The following is a 24,929-nucleotide window of genomic DNA, read 5'->3' as shown; positions in this document are numbered from 1 at the left end:
TCCCTTTAACAATCTACTCATGTCTTCAATCTCCTACTATGTTTCAACTAGAAGATCTCAAACTTGTATTTTATGTATGCCCCTCAACAGTCTCTCCATGTCTTTAGTCTTCGCCCCTACATGATTTGACCAGAAGGTTTCACACTTGTAATTTATGTGTGTCCCTTCGATAGCCTCCTCAGTCCTTCAGTCTTGGCCCCTACATGATTCAGTCAAAAGGCTTCAAGCGTGTAATTTATGCAAGATCCTTCAACAACCTCAAACTTCATACCTGTATCTGCACATGAAACAAACTCATTAGCATAAACATGTTTTACTTTTCAGATTTCTCTCTTGCCTTCTTGTCTTTTAATATAGGTATCTGAATAACCATGTTGTAGGAACAGTAGAGTATAGATGACTGGAAAGATCTCCATTGCTCAATTCATATGAACTGACCCTTCTCTTCTTTTATTTTTGCAGGGCTATTCCCAAACGGAGATGCGGGCTCAACCCTTCAACATTCAGCACAACATATCTTTCGTTCAGGCAATGGATGTCTTTCCTCTTATCTTCAGTATTTTTCTGTTTATACAATGTGTTTATTCAGATATTATGTTAGCCGCTGAGGATGCTTGTGTGATATCTGAATGCGTTGTATTTAAGTATTGTGTAAAACTTGAACACTCTGTACCTCATCAAAACAGTTTTGAATATTTCAATAAAAAATATATTGTTTTGGTACTTGTATTTTGAATAAAAGTGATCAATCTTGTTCACTAATTCCTGTACTTTACTTTCTGCATTCTTTCCATTCTGTAATATGTATTCTCAGCAACTAAAACACACTTAGCTCAGTATATAACATAGCAATTTAAGAGGTATGTTAAATTGGTAATAGTAACCTCCAAAATATGCCAAATCGATTTACTTGGGAGGAAAAACATGCATTAAAAATGGATTTATTTGATGATTTCTCCAAAAACATGCCCGAGAATGAAGCTTTCAAAAATGTTTGTGAGCTTAATAAATCCGTTTTAGAAGCAAGAGAAATCATTGCCAACCAAAAACGCCTCCAATGGAACAAATCTCATGCAAATCCATTGAGGAAAACTCAAGTTATGATCAAAATCAAGTTTTTGGAGGGCAAGAGCATGTTCTTCAAAAACGGACTTTTGGAGGGTCAATACATATATTAAAACATGTCTTTCTTCAAAATCGGACCTTTTTGGGTCACTTACATATTTTATAACATACTCATAGGTAAAAATGGACCTTTTGGGGGAAGAAGCATATTTTAAAATGCAACTCACCTTTTAGATATATAAGCATGAAAACTTCACTTTTGATGCAAAAGCATCAAAAAGGTCCACTTCTAATGAACTTTTGATGTAATGACATCAAAAAGGTCCACCAAAGTAGACTTTATATGCAGTGACTTGTAAAATGTCCACTTTTGATGGATTTTACATGTTATTACACATAAAATGTCCACTTATGAAGACTTTAAGTTATTTAATTCACTTAAAATTATAAAAATATTAGAAAATGGGTCAAAAACAATATTTATTTATCATATTTTGAAATATAACATATAAACATTATTTTAAAGTAACATTTAAATAAACATTTGATTTTTAAAATCAAAAATTAAACTGAAACTATATAGTTATATAGTTACTTTAAGTGAAAAATTAAAAAGTAACTCAACTTAAAATTATAAGATAAAGTGCACTATAGTCACTTTAAGTTAAAAATTTAAAATTAAAGTAACTTAAAAACATAGCAAAAAGTGAATATATCTTTCAAAAAGTGAAAGTCGAATTGAAAATATAACATCATATTTTTAATTCGTGTTGTTGCACCTAAAAGGTTCACTTTTGAAGCACTGAAATGGACATATCTTTTGACTGACAACTCCAATTGACCTCTTGGTTACATCAAATCGAAGGGAAAAATGAAAGGCATGACATGAGCAAAACCAAATGACTGAAAACAAACACAAACTCAAAAGAAAAGAACGGACGATGGAGGATTCAAAAATCAAGCAAAGGTTCAACAAAAAGCAAAACAAAAAGACTTGACGAAGGCCTTCAATAAAACAATTTGATATACGAATTGAAATGGATAGATCAATCAACACTAAGCAATTGAATATCAAATTCAAGCTTAGAGAAACGCAAAACTAGCTTGAAAAAGTTGTGCTGTTACCAAGATTTTGTGGTGACAAAATGCAGGACAATAGTACATATCCACCAAAACATTTCCAATTATAAAGCCTATTTTCAAGAATTCTTGCGATCACTGTATTCCATGGAATGAAATCCCTTAGGAGTATCAAGCCAAATCATTTCCACGCCTTGTCTATGTTTCACATTTCACTTGAATGTCTAAGCTGGCACTTGCAACTACAAAATCTGATATAATTTCATTTCTATTATGCATCAATATTTGTCTATATACCTTGTTCAAAATTTTCCATTTGGATATTGGCAGGCAAGAAACTACCAAGGGCTATTGGATTGTCTTTATCAAAATCACCACAGCTTCCACTATTATTTAATGTTTACCATGGCACTTCGATCTTCAATGCCCATAAAATCTTCCTCCATCTTGCTTGAATCGATGCATGTATGCTTGTTCTCAAACTTCCATTTTGGCACACGTAGAGAGGATACTAGAAGGGGCTACAAAATGAAGGTTTTCATCTACTAATTGAATTTGAGGGTTTCACATTTCAACGAACCCATTTCTATCTGCGAGTAAATTGATCAAACAATTCATGGTGCATTGTCTTTAATTCATACTTCACATGAATCTCTATTCAAGCACTTGCAACTACAAAATCTGATCAAACTTGATCACTTCCATTTTGCCATGGGCATGAAGGGCACTTGCAAAGGCTGCAAACTATTGTTTTATGTTTGTCGATGGTATTTGTTTTGAAGTTTTAAAGGATGCTCAACACAGAGAGACATTGATTAAATTCCCTAATTTTTTGTTACATGACAAATTTCATTGGTGACACATTCATTGCAGTGGGACTTTCAATTTGTTTCTTCAATCATGAGTGGAATTCCATTGTCTTGATTCCATCAAGGAGATACAATTTCATATTGTTGGTCTATCAAGATTGTTTGATTATGACAAGCTTGCATATGATTACATCAGGGAGGCATTCTATTTCTTTCTTCAATGGTAAAACAAAAGTCTCACATCATGAATGCAAATAGAATTATCTGGTGGGGTCCACCCAGACTTTAGTTTCTTGCAGCAAAACATTACTAAGGTGTGTCAAATAACTTTAGTCCTCTTTGATTATCAGTAGGTTCATCTAAAACTCAATGAGGTGAAATCTCTTTGTGGTGGCCTTCTTTGTAATCCTTACTTGCAAACCCTAATGTATCCCTTTTATTTCAAAACTAGGGCAACTCATCTTTATCAATGAGACATCCAAAATTGACAAGACATTTTTTCTATCTCCCAGGTTTGACTTGTCTCACAGATGAAAAATACAATTTCACTTGTTGAAAACATGTGACCCACTACTTAAACATGCCTTTTATAATTTTAAAATCATTTTATCAGAGCGAGATATATATTTCCCTTTAAATCATCTATAATTAAATGATTCAAATCACAGTGTAATTTTCATTTATTTCATCTCCAAAGAAGTATATTGCTTTCTTCAACACATGTCAAGTCCTCTCCATGACATGGGCCCGCCATCTTGATTGCAGTATCTTCATCATGAAGTATCTTCTGCCCAACATTTTTCTTAATGTAAGTCTGATAATAACTCTCTATAACATCAGCAACATACGTGTCACTAGCTGCTGAAAATTCAATGTCTAGGTTTCTAGTCACATCACCTACAGAGACCTTTTGTTTCCCTTTATTTTTGTCTTGATGTAAACCCCTTAAAAATGGAAGCCATATATCATGCTAGTTATCTATGATTACCGCATTTGAAAGCAATTCATCCATCATTTTTTTAGTTTGCATAATCTTCTCCAGGTTTTTCAATATCCATAAATGATCATGCTATTCAATTGGTTTCCCTGTTTAAACGATTTCTTCACTTTCTCCATAGCTGAAACAACAGCAAGGGTGTTGGTTACTCGAAATCAAACATGTGAGCTCAATGATTTACACCCGCAACAAGATGGCAGGAAACCACTATGATACCACTATAAGAACCCCTATGGTTTTGACTCTGACAAACACTATTGGAAACAATTTCTTCTTTGAACTTTATAATTTTTTCGTATTTTCAGAATATATGTTTTCTTTGTTTTCAACAATAATATTGGAAAACATATAACAAGCTTGACATTCAATTGCCATTTACCTCTATGCACTTGCAAACTCAATTTTGCAAATGACTTTTCTCAATTTTTACCAATGGAATAAATAGAAGTTTATATCATGCATGAATAATTTATTTGAAAAAAAATAATATATAAGAAACCTATAACTATTTTGCATCCATGTGAAATACTCCAAACCCAAATATGTCAATTTTGCAAATGACTTTTCTCAATTTTTACCAATGGAATAAATAGAAGTTTATATCATACATGAATAATTTATTTGAAAAAAATAATATATAAGAAACCTATAACTATTTTGCATCCATGTGAAATACTCCAAACCCAAATATGATTATGAATGTAGAAATCTTTATCTCTAGGCATTCATTTCGTTATAGTCATCTTCAGCTAAAAGGATGTTTATGATAATTGTAATATTAAATATAAAGACATATGTCATTCATCATGCGTTAAGGCATGGAAATATGAAGATTTGTAATAGTTATATTGTGAGGAATTTCAAGAGACTTTCCATTATAAAGTGAAGAGTCTCTCTCGTGTTATATATATCACATCTACCAAAAGGCATTGTACACTTGAATATTTTATGATCAATAAAATGATATTTTGTTGTGTGGCTGAGTTTTCCCTTCATTCTAGAAGGGTTTTCCTAGGATATCTTCTAGCGTTGATTGTATCTCTTTTATGGTTTATTTATTGTTGTTTATCATCTTAAGTTTCTGGGCTCTATCTCTAACATGGTGCCAAAGCTATTTGATATCAGCAATGAGTGAATCTCCCCTCATGATTGTCTTTCTATCTTGGTCATTACCTTATCTATTAGTTTTGGCTCATTCTATTTGTCAGCTTCTTCATTGCAGTTGGTTATTCATTATGTTGTTTTTAATCGAACTTCATCATTATTGAAGACTTTGATTTTGTTATCTCTCATTTATGAGAATTTTTCATATGCAGAGTATTTTTTTATTCCTCCTCTCGTATGCCTGGTGTATGGAGGGCTATGTTTGTTAGATTTGGGTGTGATCCAAGCAAATATTTCGGGTCTATGTATGAGTATTGAAATTTTTCATAACTTCTTGAAGAAGTCTCTTACTATGATTTATCATCTCTTATCGTCCTTTCATGTTTGTAGTAGAAGCGAGTGTGGAGCATTTTGACTCAGAAACACTCGAGTTTGTTTATCTACATGTCTTGCAACTTGCATAAGAAACTGTCTCTTGTAATTGCAGAGGAAACCATCATAGAATTTATTACCTATGATGCCAGTGATTCGCTCGTGTATCTTAGTATATTCGCTCAGTTGAGCATTTTGGAGGGCCGAAAAAGATTATTCACTGTTACTCATTTAGTTCTAATTCGTTTCCTTCCATGTATTGTACCATTCGTCATTTTCTCTTGTCTAGGATGACTTGGCACCGTTGCCTTTGTTTTGCAAATTTTTTTTTTTTCCTACTCAAGCTTTATTGGAATTTTACCTTTTTTTGTCATTTTCTGTGTATTTTGTTTGGCGGGGGCATTTGTTGTTTTTCCAGGATTCTCTTTGTGGTTCTGATCTTTTCAAGTCTATATCGAGCATATTTTATTTTGGCTAGATGGTGCGCTATCTTTCCGTTATCCTTTTTGGTCCACCATGACTACCACCTATGCATGAGTTTCATCTTGTAAAGGCAGGCAAATGCATTGATTAAGCTTGTTTATTTCTTCTTAATGCTGAAACGACAATCAAGGAAAGTACCCCATGTTCATATAATCATTTTTTGTTGAGCGTACATTTGATTATTGATTCGTTGCTCTCATATATTTATTGGCGGAGCTTTCTAAAGAGATAATCTTTGTAACTTTTTGGTGTCTCAGTAGAGGCAAAAGGCAGAGGCTTGGGTGATGATGTGGCATCATGGATGTTCGTTGAGCCTTGCAGGCAATCTTCATTGGTATTTATTTGTTCATTTATGGATGTGCGATGGTGGTTCTTTTTCTTCCCCCATCGGTTTCATCATTTTTTATTCAATGCAATCTCTCAGATCATCGCTTGTATTGTTCTTGGTACCAACGCTTTTTATTTATGTATGAGTCTGTTCATATTGGTAACAACATCTTCTATAGATGTATCCACTTTAATCAATATAGTTTTCATTCTCTTGTGTTGCGCTTGATGTCTACGGTGGCTACCCTATGTTGCACAATTTAGAAGACAAATTATTGTCAATTTTATTTTATTGTGCAGATAGTTATGGCATGCTATGCGTCTATGCACCGTACTCATATTTTACGTGTTCAGATAAGTATCCTATGACTATTTGAACTTCTATTATAGGGTTGAACTAGTGCTTATTTTTCAGTTTTTATATCTCTTCATGATGGATTGATTTTATTATTCTCTCTTGTTTGCAGGATGCAACAAGAATCAATAAGTTAAGGATGTTGTTTTGGGGGCAGATGAACTTCAAAATCTTATTGCATTGATCAAAATAGACCTTAATTGATCTATATGATAAGCTGATTTGACCTCTATTGGTTGCAAGATGCAACAACAATGATCTTTTGAGGGAGATGTTCAGCTTCAAAGGGAGTCTTTTATAGTATACATGTTTTTCTTATACATGCTTTTAATGCTTGTGGTATTTGAGACTCTTTTTATGATTTTCTTTGTTGACTATGAGTTTATATTCATGTGAAATTAATGCTAGTTATAAGGGCAAAGTGATAACTCTTTCATTTACGAGAGATTCATAGTAAGCATCATGTAGAAAGAGTCCATGATGTCATCACGTTGAGAGATTCCATGATGGGAGTTGGAAGTCATGTTGAGAGAATCCATAACTGTATCATGTTGAGAGAGTCTGTAGAAAATGTTGGTAGTAAACCACATTAACTTATCATGTTTCATGACAGCATCATATTGAGTGAGTCCATGATGAAAGGTGCTTGTGATTTTTGTAGATCAATCATGTTGATTGATTCCATTATTATGAGTAATTGTTACAAGTATATCATGTTGAGTGATTCCATCATTATTAGCAATGAGCAAATTGTTCTCTTAGTGTCATGTTGAGAGATTCCATGACGACATCATATTGAGAAAATCCATGATGAAAATTGTGTGTGTTTCTTGCAGGGTTTTCATGTTGAGTGATTCCATGAAATTTTATAAGATCTATGTGATTAGATTTTATCATTGACATTTTGGTTGCAGCCTTGTGTGATTGTTCAGCTAAAGATTTCTCTCTCGCTAAGAGGGAGTGTTGGAGTTTGTATCTGCAATAGAAATCTTTATCTCTAGGCGTTGATTCTGTTATAGTCACCTTCAGCAAAAAAGGACGTTTATGATAATTGTAATATTAACTATAAAGACATGTGTCATTCATCATGCGTTAAGGCATGGAAATACAAAGAGTTGTATTTATAATAAAGAGTTATACTATTGGAAATTCCAAGAGACCTATTATAAAGTGAAGTCTCTCTTGTGTTATATATATCGCATCTAGTGAAAGACATTGTACACTTAGATACTTTATGGTCAATAAAATGACATTTTGTAGTGTAGATGGGTTTTTCCCTTCATTCCAGAAGGGTTTTTCTAGTATATCTTCTAGTGTTGATTGTATCTCTTATATGGTTTCTTTATTCTTGTTTATTATCTTAATTTTCTGGGCTCTATCTCTAACAATGGAGCCTTGAATTCCCTAAATAAAGGCTCTAGCAATCAAAACATGTCTCTTGGAAGGCATACACTGGCCCTTGCAACTAATACACAGCCCTTAGAAAGATTATCACTGCCAGAAAAGTTGATCGTAGACCTATAAACAATAGCCACTGCTTGCAAATGATGTAAAAACGCACCCAATTCCAAAACTTTGGCCCTTCTTGGTGAATTGCTGGTCTCAAATGCTAAACAAAAGTTCTCATACACCATATGATCTGCAATTGATTGCTTCGAACCTTGTAGATTATTTTCCAAAACTAAACACTAAAATTCTTCTTCAGTTCGAACTTAAAATTGAAACATTGTGATAGTATTGAATTATACCATCCTCAAGCACAATCTCACTGGATAGTTTCACCAGTTCAAAATGCAAAAAAACTTATAACAATTTGATACTAACACAATGCAAACAAAATGCAAAAAAACTTATAACCATATAACAATATAACAATTTTTGATTCTAACAATATAACACTGGATAGTTTCACCAGTTCAAAATGCAAAAAAACTTATAACCATATGATCTGCAATTGATTGCTTCGAACCTTGTAGATTATTTTCCAAAACTAAACACTGAAATTCTTCTTCAGTTCGAACTTAAAATTGAAACATTGTGATAGTATTGAATTATGCCATCCTCAAGCACAATCTCACTGGATAGTTTCACCAGTTCAAAATGCAAAAAAACTTATAACAATTTTCAATTCTTTCAACTCTTAATATCCGGAAACCTTGACACAACTCCTCATCAAATTCACCAATAACAAATGCACAATTGAATCAATTTTCCCTCGTATTGAATGCATTTATAACTTTCAATCCCAATCATCGAGTAGCTTCTATACTCCTTACATGACTTAAATCCAACTTGGACATTTTTTAACAATTGTTTTTTGTTGACATTATAGAAACATAATGATTTATTATATTTTCCTCCATTTGGTGCACAACAAAATAATATTAAGTATATTTTAATAATCACTTATATCTCCCTTTAAATTGGCACTTTACATTATTCCCCATATGCACTTTATAATTTCACTTTATGATCATTAAATAACCTTTTTACTAATGAAGTCAAGTAACATTTAATGGTGCACTTTTCATTAATCATCAATAAAGTGTTACTTTATTAATAATTGAGATGCCATTACACCAAAGATAGTATTTTTTGATTCTATCATAATCAGGAGGTAACCCACTGCATTCACTATTTAACCAGGATGCCTTAATTAAAAAAAATAAAGGTCTATCTCCATCAAGCCTTGATTTACTATAATTAGTGAATCCCTAAATACCTGATAGATAACCCATTGCATTCACTATTTAACCAGGATGCCTTAATAAAAATAAATAAAGATCTATCTCCATCAAGCCTTGATTTACTATAATTAGTGAATCCCTAAATACCTGATGAACAAATGTGTCAAAGGTCATCACTACAACTAAAGCTGGTCTAGGAGCCTTGCCAAATATAGAAATGTTGGATAGATATAACACTATAAATAGTAAGTGTACCAAACTGAACCAAATAAAGAGTAAATCTATAATGCTTATGTTCTCCAAAAGGGAAAGAGCCTCTAGTTCTGCCAATTGGAAACCCTCTAACCATTTGACTTCGCTTGCAAGGGCCAATGAGAATCGAAAGTGAAACTGCAAGTAACCCACACCATGTACACAATGCAATACTCCCTAGCGAACTCGGACTGGAACCCCGATGCACACAGAGGAATCCACAACACACTGAAGAGCATACAACCAAATATACCTAGATCCCAAATCTAGAATAGAAGCCTTCCATGAGCAATAACTTCAGACTTCTACTACGCCAATCTAATATTAACATCACCATGCTAACAACTGTGAAGCACTCCAATGGGACCCATCCAACCTGTAGTGTTAAACCTACCACCACCTGGGTCCAAATTCAACTAAGACTCACATCTATTTGTACAATGAAGATAAGCGCAACTAGAAGCATCTCCTATATTGAATCTCATACTGCACTATGTCAATTCTCCCTAGATGTGGAATCCACCCTCTACTAAACTTCCTTGGATGTGATGGCATTCTAAGTAGTTCCCCACCACCTTGCAACTACTAACTCCATCTACTAAAGATATCATATACCCATTCCACAAAGGATTACAAAACCCAGAGCAAGTCCATATCGACGAATCAACAAGTCCTCCACATGTAGATCAAAAGAAAAATGATGACACTCCTCACTATGTAGTTATGGTAAAAGACTCCAATCTCTATCAATAGCTCATTACTAGAACAACTCAAGAATCAAGAGATAGCTCCAATCTCTGACCCAAATAGCTGATTGGAACCCTCCCTACAAACCCTACCACAAAATCTCTTTGAGGAGGCATTGCAATCAAAGTCTCTACAATTGCTCCCCCCAAAAGTTGAATGTCATAAGAACCTCATATGCACTTTAGAATTTTACTTTATGATCGTTAAATAAATTTATGATGTGTACTTTTAATTAATTATTAATAGAGTATTATTTTATTAATTATTAAAATGTCATAGCTCCAAAGATATTATACCTCAACTCCATCAGAATCAAGAGGTAACTCACTACTTTCACTACTTACGAAGGTGCCTTACTAAAATTAGCAAATGTCCATCTCTAGCAAGCTTTGATTTACTATAATTACTATATCCCTGAATATCTGATCAACAAAGGTGCCAAAGGTCATCACTCCAACTGAGGCCAGTCTAGGTACCTTGCCAAATATAGGAATGTTGGATAGATGACTTACTATAAATAGTAAGTGTACCAAACTAAATCAAACAAAGAGTAAATCCTGAACGCTTTTGTACTCCAAAAGGGAAAGAGCCTCATGTTTTGTCAATTGGGAGCCCTCTAACCATCTGACTTAGCCTACAAGGGCAAATCACTTTGATGCTCACAAAATGGGGAATTACACTTTCAAACTTGTTATACTGCCTTATTGGCGAGATATGGTGATGGTTATTGTCGATGCACCTACTAGATTTCTCTACCAATAATATTCACAAGATATTGGTGATGATAATTGCCAATGAATTAAATATGGTACTAAAAAATTACCATTGAACATCGAGAATATAATGGTATCCTACCAATATGGGATTACAGTAAATCACTTAATTTTGCACCCAATTTCAAAAATTTAAGATACAATAATGGCAAGTCACAAAGAAGGTTGAGTTTTGTAGTTTGATATAGGAATAAAATAAAGTTGACTATTTATTGTAATCTTTGACCTTTATTTATTTAATGTAATCTTTGACCTTAGTAATATTTTATCTACTCTTGATAGCACTTAAGTGAATCAATTTGGAATCTGACTGGCATTGGTTGTAGATGAGATTTTAAACGAAGCTAAGACTACCCTTAAACAGAATCTTGCAATACAGAAATAGTACTTTCACTGGCAAAACCATTTTTTCTATGGTTAATTATCTGACTTTCCAGTTTTGGTTGCTGAAAATTCAAGAGAATTAGGTACAGTTAACGATTATTAGAATCATAATCTCTATTATATTTTTATGTGTTTTAGATAATGTTGTGAAATGTATAGCCTCTTGATTGTTGCATCTAGAATGCCACTTCTCTAGTTGGCAATCCATGTAAAATCTTATATTGTGATTTCTATGGATTCCACGGCTTCTATCAAAGAGTAACTCACAATGTAGCTAGCATTTTTACTCGAATGTGTTGCACTCATGTTATGTCGTTTTATTGCACAGCACAAGCAATATCTGAGCCTTATACTGTAGTTCTTAAATTGTTTCTTCTATTTCAAGTTGCAGATTTGATGCATTGGCAACTGTGTTCTTACCCCTTGAACAAAATTAGTGTACCGTGCCTCATCTGAGTCATCTTCTGCCATAGTCATCGTTTCTTTTTTCATCACAGTTGCTAGATTCTATTGACCTTCCCTTGGTTGATCTTTACCTTTCTTTTTCTGCATGAAAATGATTAGCTCCGGTACCACTATCATGTCACTGGCAAGGTGGTCAGTTCAAATCCATCAAATTTAACAATCAACTCGAATACTAGGTCTCTCCAATCTCCAAGTTCTCGGTGTGGGAAAGATGAGCATACTGAGACTAGAATGAGGACAATAAATATAAGCAGCAACTTATTGGTAGTTGGCCAACCAACAGCATCGAGCAACACCAAGGTATCTGACAATGATCATGCTAAATAACAAATAACAAACCAAAATGTGCTGATGCCAAAATGACGAACTAAATTATCTAACTCTGATGTATGCCAACATGGTAGATAATGATATGAAAACAAATGGATCCAGGCTTCCAGTAAATAAACTGCCTAAGATCCTTTGATATAAGTCCCTTGCATCCAATGATGAACAGTCCAATATCTTAATAATAATAACCAAATTACTAGTGATAAACCATCCAATCTATTAAACTATAAGTAATATGTGTGAAATTAATATTTTAAACTCTTGACTGAAAAAAGGAACATCAGTTTGATGATATCAACTAGATATCTATAGAAACTACAGTCTGCCACTATTTGCTTTAAACTTTCAAGGTGAATATAAAAACATAAAATGATGTGGCTAACTGCAACACGTGTAACTAATCATAGCAGAACACAGCTCCAAAATATTAATGATTCAACAGATATTAATAGCTACAAGTTGTGGTAACTACTAAACATCCTATAATCTGGATTTCTTTTCAAATAACAAACTCACCCAGCATTGAAAAGTAAAATTGTAAAAAGAAATTAATGAACTCACCCAGCTTAGAAAGCATCGCAAAATTTTGCGATTCTTCTCATGCCTTTGAATGTTGTCCTCAACATTTGCTTCGGTCTGGTGCAGTAGAAACTCAAGGACAGCTGTGGTATGTGAGAGAAGCTACAAAGAAAAAGATAAGTCAACAAAACTGGAACAAGGAAAAACATATACATGAATGATAACCTCCAGAAGTTGAGCTTCTATTTACATTGTGAAGCTAAAAGAAAATGAGGGGCAAAAAATATTACCATACAAGAAGAGCTTATATACAACTATCATTACATCTTTGAAATAAGAGGTACTGAATGAGGCAGCACTACACCATATAGGACACAACCCTTTATATATATTTTTTATTTTATTTTTTTATTTTTTTATTTTTTCCTTCTTTGTGAAACTCAGTGGACGGAGAGGGAATAATCACCTGCTAATAATGAAAGCACTAATCTATTATTTAATATATTAAATCTTCAAGGAGGTCTGTGAGGCATACTTCTTAGTCATCAAAGAGAATAATTCAATAAAAACATGAAATACAAAGTCTACAATTATTCTACATTATAAAATAACGCAACTATAACCTTACAAAATTCTTTGAAAAAAAAGAAAGGATAATTTTAGTATATGGATAGTATAGATGTAAAGTCATAAGGATGTGATAAAATACATAAAAAGACTAATGCACTTAGTGTAGTTTATCTTACATGCAGTCAAACATGGCTTCAGTGAATTGGGACATGCAAGACATTAAACAGTTTCAGTAATAGAAATATTGACAAGAGATAAGATAAATTTATTAATGTCCAACAAGAGATTGCAAGGGTCTAAGGGACTGGAAAACATACAACAAGGCCACGGCCAGCAGCGGGAGCACCAAACAGTAGCCGCAGAAAGAACAAGCAAGAAAGCAAAGGAGAGAAAACAACAAAATCCAAGAAAGACTAGATACTCCTCACAGACAAGAAGTAGCCCTGCATTTCCATTATTTCCTCCTTTCCAAAAGGATGCCAGTACAGTAAAACTTTCCACAAAAGTAGCCACCAAAAACAACTTGACCTATGCCATTCGGGAACATTTGCAACCAAGATTGGATAGATGTAAAAAGTTGAAGATGTAATAGCATATATAAATAGAAAAGAACAATGAGTCAAACATGGCTCCAGGAAATTGGTACATGCAGAACATTAAACTAATTACAAAATTTGAAATATTTACAAAACATAGATTCCCATCATTTACTTTTTCAGAAAAGGGAAGCTACCTGCCAACTTCAACCCACTCATTTTCATGAGTGGTGGAATAATTAGTCTTTGAAATCAATTGGATGTTTCAATTTCTTTGTTCAAGATTCTGGCTTTCACTTCAGCTTATCCTTAGCTCTATCTCTTCTGTCGGGGCTTCCAACCTGACTTAGCTAGTTAGATTAACACATTTTTCATAAGAGAGATTATTTTTCCTAAGTTTGTGGCATTTTTTAATTTTGGTTTAGTGCTAGGGCTTCAGGTTATACTTTGGCCATCTCTTCTACCTCAACTCAAAATTATACTCATGGATTTCTAGAGTTGGTTGCTATTAGCGAGCTTCTTTACTGATGTTGCTCCACCAATTTGATGGACTGTTTGATTTCATGATCTACCCCTAACCATGTTGGGGTCTACTGCAACATTTGTTCAAGCTCAATGGCATTACTTTTGTGAGGTATGAAATCAGTCTTCGCTTTGCTCTTCTTCCTCTCAATGACACCTTTTATTCATACCATTTTATCATGTGTTGTCAAAGTGCTCATGGTCAATTCAAATACAAAGGTCTTGTCTGTTATTTTTTGGCTGTGGATGCCAAAATGGGGGCCCCACAATCCTTAAAAACAATTTTTCACAACCCTAATTACCATCTATTAATCTTTTGTTTTCTCATTTTATGTCATATAATTCATCCATCATGCATTTTTCATCAATTCAACTTGGTTTGACAATTGCTGCATTTTCCTTCAAAGGTCAACAGTAGAGAGGAGTGAGAGACACACAAAAGCCTTAAGAAACATTGGAGAAGGCAGATTTACATTAAAAGTTGAAGGAAAATTTAAGATGAGCTTTTCAAAAATCTTCAAGTTTTTTTTTTTTTTTAAAATCGAGTTGTCTTTAAAAAAATTAGAAGCTCTGATTACTTCTTTGAACTTTGTATGCATATTAAGGGGTTATAATGCCGATATTTTTCAATTTTATTCAATGATCTCTTGAGTTTTCTTTTCCAATATAGGTTCGTTATTCAAACACAATGGCTGGAAGAGGAAGTTCAAATTCAGTTTCCCAAGAGAGCCCTTTTAAAATTGATGCAGCTTCACCACTTTGGGATTATGCAACAAAAAATAAGAAAATACTTAGTGCTAGGGGTTATCTTTGGTGGTGTAACCATTCCAAAATAGGATTTTCAAGCTAATACTTTTGAGTGAAAACTTAATATGTGCCACCCCTGGAAAAAAAATGATAGATGCTAGTGGCCAAATAAGAAAAGGCTGTCAAAGGGTCTACCCTACAATAGATTAAAGATCAAGAGGAGCAGACTTGAGAAGCAACAAAGCAAAGACTAATCATCCCCTTGCCAACACAAGCTCAAGGAGACCTCCGAGTGGGTTGGAAAAATCAGCTGACTGCCACCACCTTCTAAACCATAAATTGTTACACAAAAAAAGGCCCATTGAATAGGGCATTCAAAAATAAAATCAGACAAGTTGCACATCAGAATGTTGCTCATTGCATTTATACGAATGGATTTCCTTTCAACATTGTTATATCACCTTATTGACGGGATATGTTGAGTATCCTTTCCAATACACCTCCTGATTATGATAGTCCCAGGTTCGAAAAGGTGTGAACCACCCTATTGACAATGGAGAAAACTTCAGTAGAGGCACAATTGAGAGTGATCAAAGAGACATGGTAAGAAACAAGTGTGTCCATCAAATGTTATTGATTGAAAGATTTCAAAAATAGGCCATTCATCAATGTTATAGTAGTGAATTTTGAGGGGCAAAAGGAAGATGCAAGTTTCATTGTCAATATCCTCGTAGAATCAATTGAGATAGAGAGGCCTACAAATGTTGTCCAAGTCATAACAAACAATGCTAAAAAATTGTTGGGCAGATGGGTCTATGGTGGAGACCACATCCAATCACATTTTTTGGACACCATGGATAGTCCACTCACTTAATTTAATCATGCAAAAGATTCGCACACAAATTGAATGAGTCAAACAAGTTTACACGAAGCCCGAGGAGATTCAAATGTTCATGGCTAATCATCATATGTCACAAACCATATTCATGATATTCTCCAAGTTGGACTTGCTGAGGATAATTTATATTTCTTTTTAGTCATTATTTTTTAATAATTGACATGATATGTATTATTTATGCCATGTTGGGTTGCTGAAACACAATTCGCATCTCACATAATTGTCTTAAAATAACTTGTGAAGGTGTGAGAGACCTTAAGTACTATAGTCAAACATTCAAAGAGAGAAAAAAGTAAAAGCATTGATCCTTGACGATGAGTGGTGGGATTGAGCAGAATACGTTTTTGAATTTCACCAAGCCCATCATAAGCATGATCATGTATAGTGATAATAATTGCCAATGTTTGGATGAATTTTTATGATGGCATGGACACCATGGTGTAGAATATAAAAAGAATAATAGTGGCCAAGGAAGTTACAAATAGATTTTTCGAAGTTGTGGAATGAATTATTGCTGAGGAACAAGATAACCACCCCCTTACATCTCTTAGCATACACTTTGTCGCCAAAGTTTTATGGCCAAGATATGCTTGCACAACCAAGGAGGATGGCACCCTATAGAGATGTGTGTTGTCGTAAATTCATGTTGTATTTAACAGAGAAGAAAAAAACTCCTTATATAGATGTACAAACACAATGTTTCTAAAAGAAACAATCGTAAACTAAAGACGAAAAATGGAAACTACCTAATAAAACTAAAGACCAACAGCAGCCAAAATCCATCCAAAATAAAGAGAAAAAGTTGTCCCCTTCAAGATGCTCCACAATAAGGGACGAGTCTATCACTAACTTTGCCATTGAGATGAATCTACCACCAACCCTCCCGAAATCTGCAAAACTTCTAACTAGAAATCATCAAAAATGCCCAACTTGATGTTGGATAACACAGTTGTCCCTCCTTGTAGCCAAAGACACACACCAAGAACAATTGCCACATTTTTTTAAAAAAAAAAAATTTGGCAAACCCTCCAAACTTTGCAAAAGAGCAAAATGCCCTAGAACAAATTGCAAAAAATCATGACTTTTGAGGAAATATTTGCCAAAACCAAGATTAAAAGTTATCATTTTTTTTGGAAAACACGGTAAAACCCTCCAAGAAATCCAATGCGACTTTGCAATCTAGGAAACATTTTTGATGATAAAATCAAAAAACCAAACAGAAAGCTAGCACAAAATTGAAGTTAGGGATCAGCATACAAGACACCGTTTTTTAGGGGGAAAAAATGATAAAACCAAAGAGACCCCCCTGACAGGAGCAAACCCTTTTTTTTTTTGAGGAAAAAACTATAAACCCAAAATAAATAAAAATCAAGGGACTATTATTTAAAACCCACCAAAAAAATTGAAGGGAGAAAAATTATGAAAAACTGTCATAAATGTTTTAAAGGGAAAGAATTATGAAAACCCATCAAAAAAATTTTAAGGGAAAAAATATGAAACCCCATTAGAAATATTTGTAAGGGAAAAATTTATGAAAACCTTCATGTGACTAAAACACAAGATTTCGCATGGTAAACAACATACACAAGCAATGTGCAACTTACAAAAAGCACGTGTAAGCAACATGCAACCCTCAAAAATCAAAGAATTTTTCTCAAACAAGCAATTGCACAATTAAAACCCTCAACTAGGCTCACGACTTTCAGCAAAAATCTTAAAAGACCTCCAACAAATATTTTAGAAAATCACAAAAAAAAATCTAGATCAGAAGATGCTTGAATTTTTATTAAAATCTTTGCCAAATTTACAATATCCCATCGACCCACTCTGAGATAATGTTACGGAAAATAGATGTTGTATTAAACAAAGGAGATGAAAGCTCCTAATATAGATTTACAAAGACAATGTTTCTAAACGAAACAATTGTGAACTAAAGATGAAAATAGAAATTGCCTAACAAACTAAAAACTAACTATGATGACCATTAAGGAACATAAGAATATCCTAATAATGTGGAGGTTGTTGCAGACTACAAAGCTACATTTAGAATGATATATGGTGATGATGAAACTCAAAATATTGTCCTAACTGAGATTGGCCAATTTGCATCTACCAAATATCATGACATTGTTGCTAGTCATGATTAATATAGGATAAGGTGGTGGTTATTCATTGTGAAGGCTCCATTTTCTTGTAGCCTCTTGCAATTGAAGTTCTTTACCAAATATATTATTCTTTATTTTATTTTGTCATTTTTTGTTTGATCATGATGCTACCATATTTAAATATTTTTATTTTATAGATTTATATTTTGACTTATTCTTTATCTAGAACAATGAATTATTAAATTAGATACTAAATGCTGTACGCAAACTCAACAACTTGCAAATTATTCTTCAGCTGAGCAAAATTGAAGTACATACTCTTTCATCGACTCGGTCATGCACAATCATTTGGGTGCAACAAAAGCAAAGGATTTGGTCTACATTCACTCCAAACTATGCCTATTGTCACATAAGCAACTGGACTACAATGAAAGTGTGACAAGGAATTGGATATACTCCTTAAGTGTGCTGATTTAGATGCCACAATTGTACAACTTATCCAAGTCTCTAAAGATGAACGAAAGGCAGATTTACACGACACAAATGTAGCTAGTGCAAGTGGCAATCTAATGCAGTATGGTTCAAATGAAGCTGAGCCAAATGCTGACCTTGATGCCTCTGATCATGATGAAGATGAATATGGCATTGGATATTAATTATGGTTTGTAATTTGAAATTTAATTGCGTAAGGACATTTTACAACTTCAAAATTAGAATTTTCAAACGTAATGAATATGATATATTGAGGTATTTTATTGGCAACTATGGATTAATGAGTATTCTAACTTTTAATTATATTTATAACTTTGATGTTTGAATATGTATATATAAACTTTAGCATGAATGTGTGTGTATGGAAGAACCCAAACCCAAATCTAAGGGGAAAAATATTGCTGTACCCACATACCCCTACCTGAAGCAGAACCTGAATTGGCAACTTATATCATACACAAAACAGAAATACTGAGGTGGTCTATGCCTTCTGAGAGTTTTCTGTTACAAACTATATTCCACTCATTCTCAAAGCTTCCATTGGATTCAACAAGGGATGGTACTTCAGAAAGCATTGTGCTTGAATATAATGACTCAAAAACTTTAAAACATATACTAATCTTAAGAAAAAATCTAGTAAAAATGTCCGTTCCAAATTATTTCTCAGCACACAATCAAAGTAGAGCCCAGCCATGATATGAACCCTGTGACATATGCAAATTGTTCATTTACATCAAGCAAAGATCTACAAAAGGTGGTGTAGTAAATACTTCTTGACTAAATTGCCACTTTCGAGCTGAATTCACTGTACTATTATTCTTTTGGTCTTCGATAACTTCTTCAGGTAATACTGTAAGCAACTCCAAAATTGCACTGCTACCACTTCCTTGTCCCTGTAGTTCATTCAAACTTGCAAATAACTGCTCAATTGGTTTTTTCAATTCTACTGATCGGAGAACAAGTGCTGATAATGCCAGACAGATCTGAGTTAAGAGCTGTTATGCAAAAACAAGTCAGAGATATCAACCATTACAAGTACTGAGTTTGAAACCCTACAGTCCACTTTAATGTGAATCATCACTGACATAAAACTTTGGTGTAAAAGACCTTAAATACTAGAAAATACCCAAAAAAAAAAAAAAAATATATCCTTAAGCATTCAGCATCACAAAGTAAGATAATGGCCATGTACCGAAGGAGGACCCAAGCTATATCTCTTTGCAGCCAAAAGAAGAGCAGTTTGAAGGGCATTTCTTGCTTCAGGTTGTAAACAAACTCCTTCATTCTGAATCTGTCAAAAACAAAATTTGTGTAAGAGAGACATCTGTCAGCTTTTCAAAGTTTCCATACAGAGCCATCTCATTGGTTAAGAACACACATGAACTAAAACACTTGGTAAAATGGAAACCACATTTTCTTTTTTTTCTTTTTTAAATTTGATGACAGGGATGGTACTTTGACCAAGTTAACAAGTACACCTACCAGAACAAAATATTCAACTACAAAATTAGTAACTAATTATTACTTAATCTCTCACATCTTCTTACGACTGTCATGAAACCAACCATGGCCTAAAAAATTTCTGTATCTCCTTAATTATTTCAAGCAGAGATATATAACAAGAATATTTTAAACAAGTGCTGAGGAAAAAGAAACCAATTGCTAACTAAAATTTTATATATAAGCATTTAAGAGGAGAATAATGTTTATTGCTGGAGACTAAATCGTATGGTGTTGGATTATTTATGCTACCTAATCACTTTGGACGATACACTTGTTACTTCTATTTATTGAGGATCTCTCTAGCATTGTGCTAACAATTCACTATTTAATATTTATGCTCTAGCTTCTTACTTTATAATTCACTCATCACTGTAGCTTCCTGCAAGCTAGCTTACAATCACATGTCTAAACACAACCATAGGAAGGGCTTGGGACACAACGCATGACATTCATGCAAAGAAAGTGTCGCAAAGTCATCATTGATAGTGGGAGTTCAGACAGCCTAGCATCTAAGGATGTGGTTACCACGTTGCAATTACCAAGGATGAAACATCCAAAGCCATAGCAGATTGCATTGATAAGGGATAATCATAAGGTAAGGTACTGATAAGTGAACAACGTGTAGTAAAATCAAAAATTGGATCTTATCATGATGAAGTTCTTGGTCATATTATATCGATGGATTGTTGTCATACCTTGTTGGGTTGGGTAGACCATGGCAGTGTGACAAGCAATACATGATGGTAGATTGAATAGGTATACCATAGTAGCAATTGGGATGAGGCGAGTATTGTTACCTTTGGTCGGAGATCCTAAGAATGAAAATTATACCATAGTAAGTGTTTGCTTGGTTGAAGGAATATGAAGAAAGAGAGTATGTGTTATGCTTTGATTTTGAAGAAACCTGATTTGGCAATAATGAATGAACAACCCATAGTAATGAGAATCACTCGAAAATCGCGTGAATCGGCGATTCAGCGATAAGATTCAAGGTGGGCAATTTTTTTGGAGTCGGGAATTGCCACACCCAATTTTTTTGGATGAATCGCCGGTATCGGCGATTCATCAAAAAAATCGCATGAATCAGATGAAAAAATCGGCAAGAAATCGCCCGCGGCCAGAAAAGTATGGAGTTGTAAATTTTTAAAAAATAACTTGTTTTTTTTACGTTCTTTTTGACCTATTCTCTTTGTTATAACCCTAAAGGGCCTTCTATTTGTTAAGCATGAGTAGAAGAGAGGAAAAGTGAGAGAGAAGAAGAAAAAAGAAAAGCCATAGATTTCTAAACGGCAAGAAGGAAGAGCACCAAAGAGATCAGCAGTCCATTTGGGGAGGCCATCAATTGCATTGGGAGCATTAAGGAGCCAATATCAACACTCCTCAACTCATTTGCAAGAGGTAAGTGCTCCTTTTTTTTTGCATTTTAGTGCATTATGCATTTTTTCTTAAATTTTTAGTGTATTATGCATTTTTTGTTAAATTTTTATAGTTTTCAAGATTTTTAGTTTAAATCTTGAATGTTCTTTATTTTTACTAAGTTGCAAACTAGGGTTTTTTGTTTTGTAGCTTTTATTAGCTTCAAACTTTGATATTTTACATTAAAAAAATTATTGCAGCAGCCTTTGCTTTCATTTTTCGCAAATTCGCAATGGGTAAAAAAGATGAATGTTGGAAATATAACGAAGAGTTTCCTAGAAAAACCAAATATCAAACAAAATGTATGTTTTGTAAAGAAAAAATAACTTCTAGAGGTATTTATAGATTGAAATACCACATTGCTGCTATACCTAGACACGATGTTACAATTTGCACTTACCAAACTCCTGAGGCAAAATGCACTTGCTTAATGGCATTCGAAAAAATTGAAAAAGACAAAGCGAATAGGAAAATGCAACTTGAAGGGTTAAGGGGTATTGGCTCCCATGTTCCCGCATCCACGGCCACATCCACATCTGCATCAGAGTCCGCATCCGTAGGTTGTGTTGGAGAGGATTCTTCTAGGCCTCCTTTTTATCCTAGTTCTTCTGCTTGTGCTAGTGCTAGTGCTAGTGCTAGTCGGTCACATACTAAGACACAGTCCCACACCAACCTATTGCAGCCTAGAGTGCGGAAAAACAAAATGGATAGTTACTTTGTGCCCCGCACTACTCCTGGGTCCTAACCCACGCTTGAGAGCATGGGTTTGAATAAGGAGATTTATGATGTTGCCAGAAAGGAGATATGCAAATTTTGGTACTTTTGCAATATTCCATTTATTGCAGCCAGGTAATTAATTCTTTTTTCTTTGTTTTCTTTAAAGTTAAAATTAAAAGTGAAAGCAAAACTTTAATTATATCTACTTGTTTTATAATTTGAGTATTTGACATCTAAATTTTTATTTGTGATAGGACTCCTTATTGGTAGAACATGATAGATGCAGTTGCTATTTGTGGTCCAGGATTTAAAGCCCCAACTGAGGCTGAGTTGAGCGGATACCTCTTGGATGAGATGGTAGAGGACATGAGGGTTGAGCTCGAGGAGAACCGAAAGGAGTGGATTGCAAAGGGTTGAGCCATCATGACTGATGGTTGGACAGATAGGAGGAATAGAGCACTTCTCAATTTTCTTGTATCCTGTGGAGGTGATTTGATCATTCTACTTTCCTACATACATGATTGTAAATTTTGATTTGTTGAATGCTAATTTGTTGATGATCCATTTAATATTATAATTCGTTGTTTTGTTACTTGTAGGATATACCATGTTCATCAAATCCATTGATGCTTCCACACATGTAAAAAATGTCACATACTTATGTGAGGCTATTGAGGAAGTCATAGCAGAGGTGGAGGAACAAAATGTGATCCAGGTGGTGACGGATAATGCAGCAAGTTATGTTGTTGCAGGTAAACTTTTAACTTTTCAAGTTTTGAAAATAAATTTATTTGAATTTTGAAATTTAAATTTCTATTTGACTTAAAATTGTTGTAGGTAAACTTTTGATGGAGAGGCACCCCACTATATTTTGGTCCCCTTGTGCAACACACTGCATTGACCTCATGTTAGAGGAAATTGGCAAACTTGAGTTTGTCAAGTCATGCGTGGAAAGGGCAAAAAACATATGCAAGTTCATTTATAATCATTCATTTGTCCTTAGCACAATGAGGAAGTACACAAGAGGCAAGGAATTAGCTCGCCCAAGTATCACAAGGTTTGCCTCGAATTTCATCACCCTGCGGTCCTTGTTGATATCAAGGGATGAATTGAGGAGCATGTTTGTTGGGCCGGAGTGGATTTCCTCTTCCTATGCTACGATCACTGCAAGGATAGATGTGGCGGATTGCATATTTGATGAGGATGGTTTTTGGAAACTCGCTAGAGAAATCCTTAAAGTAAATTTATTGCAATTTAACATTTAGTATTTTACTTTTACTTTAAGTTATATTATTTTATATTTCAGTTTTGACTCAAATTTTTTGTTTTACTTTATATGTAGGTCATTGAGCCCCTTGTAGCTTTGCTACGAACTGCTGATGGGGAGAAGCCCTCTATGGGCTACATTTATAAGGGCATGGATAGGGCCAAGGAGGCCATCAGAGCCCAATATGCAAGAGTACAGGAGAGGTATGGCCCTATTTGGGGCATCATCAATAGGAGATGGCAAAATCAGCTCCATCGACCCATCCATGCAGCAGCTTACTATCTGAATCCAGCATTTCGTTTTCGTCCTGAGTTTAAGGCGAATGCGGAGGTTCTCACTAGCTTATACACAGTGATCAGAGGTTGCGTAGCGATGAAGATAGCACTGTTGCGATTGTTGAGCTAGACCAGTTCAACAATAAAGAGGGGCCACTTTTCTCTGGCAGGATGGCCATAAATGCTCAGACAACACTACAGCTAGGTAAAATTAAATAATATATTCAATGTTCATGACTCTAGATTCTAAACTTAAAGTTGATTATATAATGCATTAATTTTAGAGTTGTAATTTGTAAATGAGACTAATTGTTTTTGTTTTTCCTTATTTCAGATAGATGGTGGCAAATGTTTGGGGCCACAACCCCAAACTTTCAAAAAATTGTCATTCATATTCTGAGTCAGTCGAGCAACACTTCTAGATGTGAGCGCAGTTGGTTCATATTCAAGCACGTCCAATCGAAGAGGAGAAATAAGTTGACAGTGCAGAGGTTGAATGATCTTGTCTTCGTTCATTACAACCTTCGTCTTAGGATCGAACAGATTTTGGGCGCTGACTCCTCTCCAATCATTCTGGAGGAGATTGATCCAAAATCAGAGTGGATCACAGAGACTGTGGAACCAATCTTCACTGAGGAAGACCGCGCGTGGGTTGACCAAGTAGATGTAAAAGCTGAGGCTGCGGCTGTGGCCAGGGCAGAGGAGGCAACTAGAGCACGTTCAGGCATTGGTAGACGCACATGCGCACGCACAGACACAGGCCCTAGCGATGTTGTTCATGAGCCCATTGCCCATGCAAGGGACATGGCTCGGCAGTCCTCTAGGACCTACCTTAGACGCCTTTCTCGTAGGCACACTAGATACTTAGAGGCTGAGGTTGAGGCTGCAACAGAGCTAGAGGATGATGATGAGGATGATGAGTCTTGAGCTAGAGCCTTGTTTTTATATTTTGTTTACACTGTATAGATATTGATAGTGATACTGAATCACTGATAGACATACGTTTCAAACTTTCATGGATCTTCATCTTAGATTTATACATACATTTATGATTTGATGTCTTATAGATCTTCATGATTTCATCTTACATACATTCTATGATTTGAATCATTATGATCATTTGATTTTTATT

General features: G+C 34.5%; 1 protein-coding gene across 2 annotated transcripts in view; it reads right to left on the bottom strand.

The window, feature by feature from the left end:
• The window catches only part of LOC149539057 (ARM repeat superfamily protein), a 373,217-nt gene that overhangs the window by 323,116 nt on the left and 25,172 nt on the right, over positions 1-24,929 (bottom strand). The window contains exons 2-4 of one of the 2 annotated variants that reach the window (XM_089800403.1): positions 19,812-19,910; positions 19,390-19,614; positions 12,792-12,911 (exon numbers count right to left, since the gene is read on the bottom strand). In XM_089800403.1, coding sequence (XP_089656529.1) covers positions 12,792-12,911; positions 19,390-19,614; positions 19,812-19,910 — 444 coding nt within the window. The remainder of the gene's footprint in view (positions 1-12,791; positions 12,912-19,389; positions 19,615-19,811; positions 19,911-24,929) is intronic. The other variant, XM_089800404.1, reaches the window with a different exon arrangement.

The sequence above is a fragment of the Cupressus sempervirens genome, chromosome 9, assembly GCF_028749045.1.
Source record: "Cupressus sempervirens isolate cs-2001-9-10 chromosome 9, ASM2874904v1, whole genome shotgun sequence".
Classification (NCBI taxonomy): Eukaryota; Viridiplantae; Streptophyta; class Pinopsida; order Cupressales; family Cupressaceae; genus Cupressus; species Cupressus sempervirens.
This window is presented reverse-complemented; position numbering and strand designations above follow the sequence as displayed.